At 29.6% G+C, this 1,419-nt stretch overlaps 1 protein-coding gene across 1 annotated transcript; it reads right to left on the bottom strand. All coding sequences in view use genetic code 6, as the record gives it.

Moving 5' to 3' along the window:
- Positions 1–254: 254 nt before the first annotated feature.
- Positions 255–1,405, bottom strand: TTHERM_002653325 (zinc finger lsd1 subclass family protein; the record flags this gene model as incomplete). The annotated part of the gene is made up of 2 exons (XM_012795121.1): positions 255–1,294; positions 1,344–1,405. Coding segments are annotated over 2 exons (1,102 nt in total), but the record flags the coding sequence as incomplete, so codon positions are not given.
- Positions 1,406–1,419: the final 14 nt, after the last annotated feature.

Here is a 1,419-nt window from a genome sequence, read left to right as displayed (position 1 = left end):
ATTTAAGTTAAGTATTTAATCACCCTTATCACATGTTTCAAAGCAAGTTGATTAATCATAAGAAGGGAAACCTTTTTGACATTAAAGGCAGTAGTTAGTAGAGTTATAATATAAACCTTCATTGCATTTACTAACACAAGTTCCATTTTTCTTAGAATCATCATAATTTATGAAAGGTGTATCTCCACTACAAGTATAACATGTCTAATTATTTAGATCAACAAATTATCTATTTGAATTGCAATTAGAAATACATTGTGTTGTGTTATTATTTTATGAAATAAGCTAAGTACAATTTTCTTTATAAATGCAAGCAGTTCCATTTAAGTTAAGTATTTAACCACCCTGATCGCATGTGTCTAAGCAAGTTGATTAATCATAGGAAGGGAAACCTTTTTGACATTATACACAGTTGCTGGTGGAGTCATAATATAAACCTTCACTGCATCTATCAACACATTGTGTTGTGGCATTAGTTTGCGCAAAAAGCTAAGTACAATTTTCTTTATAAATGCAAGCAGTTCCATTTAAGTTAAGTATTTAACCACCCTTATCGCAAGTATCTAAGCAAGAAGATTAATCATAAGAAGGGAAACCTTTTTGACATTAAAGGCAGTAGTTAGTAGAGTTATAATATAAACCTTCATTGCATTTACTAACACAAGTTCCATTTTTCTTAGAATCATCATAATTTATGAACGGTGTATCTGCACTACAAGTATAACATGTCTAATTATTTAGATCAACAAATTATCTATTTGAATTGCAATTAGAAATACATTGTGTTGTGTTATTATTTTATGAAATAAGCTAAGTACAATTTTCTTTATAAATGCAAGCAGTTCCATTTAAGTTAAGTATTTAACCACCCTTATCGCATGTTTCAAAGCAAGTTGATTAATCATAAGAAGGGAAACCTTTTTGACATTAAAGGCAGTAGCTGGTAGAGTTATAATATAAACCTTCATTGCATTTACTAACACAAGTTCCATTTTTCTTAGAATCATCATAATTTATGAAAGATGTATCTCCACTACAAGTATAACATGTCTAATTATTTAGATCAACAAATTATCTATTTGAATTGCAATTAGAAATACATTGTGTTGTGTTATTATTTTATGAAATAAGCTAAGTACAATTTTCTTTATAAATGCAAGCAGTTCCATTTAAGTTAAGTATTTAACCACCCTGATCGCATGTGTCTAAGCAAGTTGATTAATCATAGGAAGGGAAACCTTTTTGACATTATACACAGTTGCTGGTGGAGTCATAATATAAACCTTCACTGCATCTATCAACACATTGTGTTGTGGTATTAGTTTGCGCAAAAAGCTAAGTACAATTTTCTTTATAAATGCAAGCAGTTCCATTTAAGTTAAGTATTTAACCACCCTTATCGCATGTTCAAAGCAAGTG

The sequence above is a fragment of the Tetrahymena thermophila genome, assembly GCF_000189635.1.
Source record: "Tetrahymena thermophila SB210 genomic scaffold scf_8255761, whole genome shotgun sequence".
NCBI classification, from domain to species: domain Eukaryota; phylum Ciliophora; class Oligohymenophorea; order Hymenostomatida; family Tetrahymenidae; genus Tetrahymena; species Tetrahymena thermophila.
Note: the sequence above shows the minus strand (reverse complement) of the source record. Positions and strands in the feature narration are given on the sequence as shown.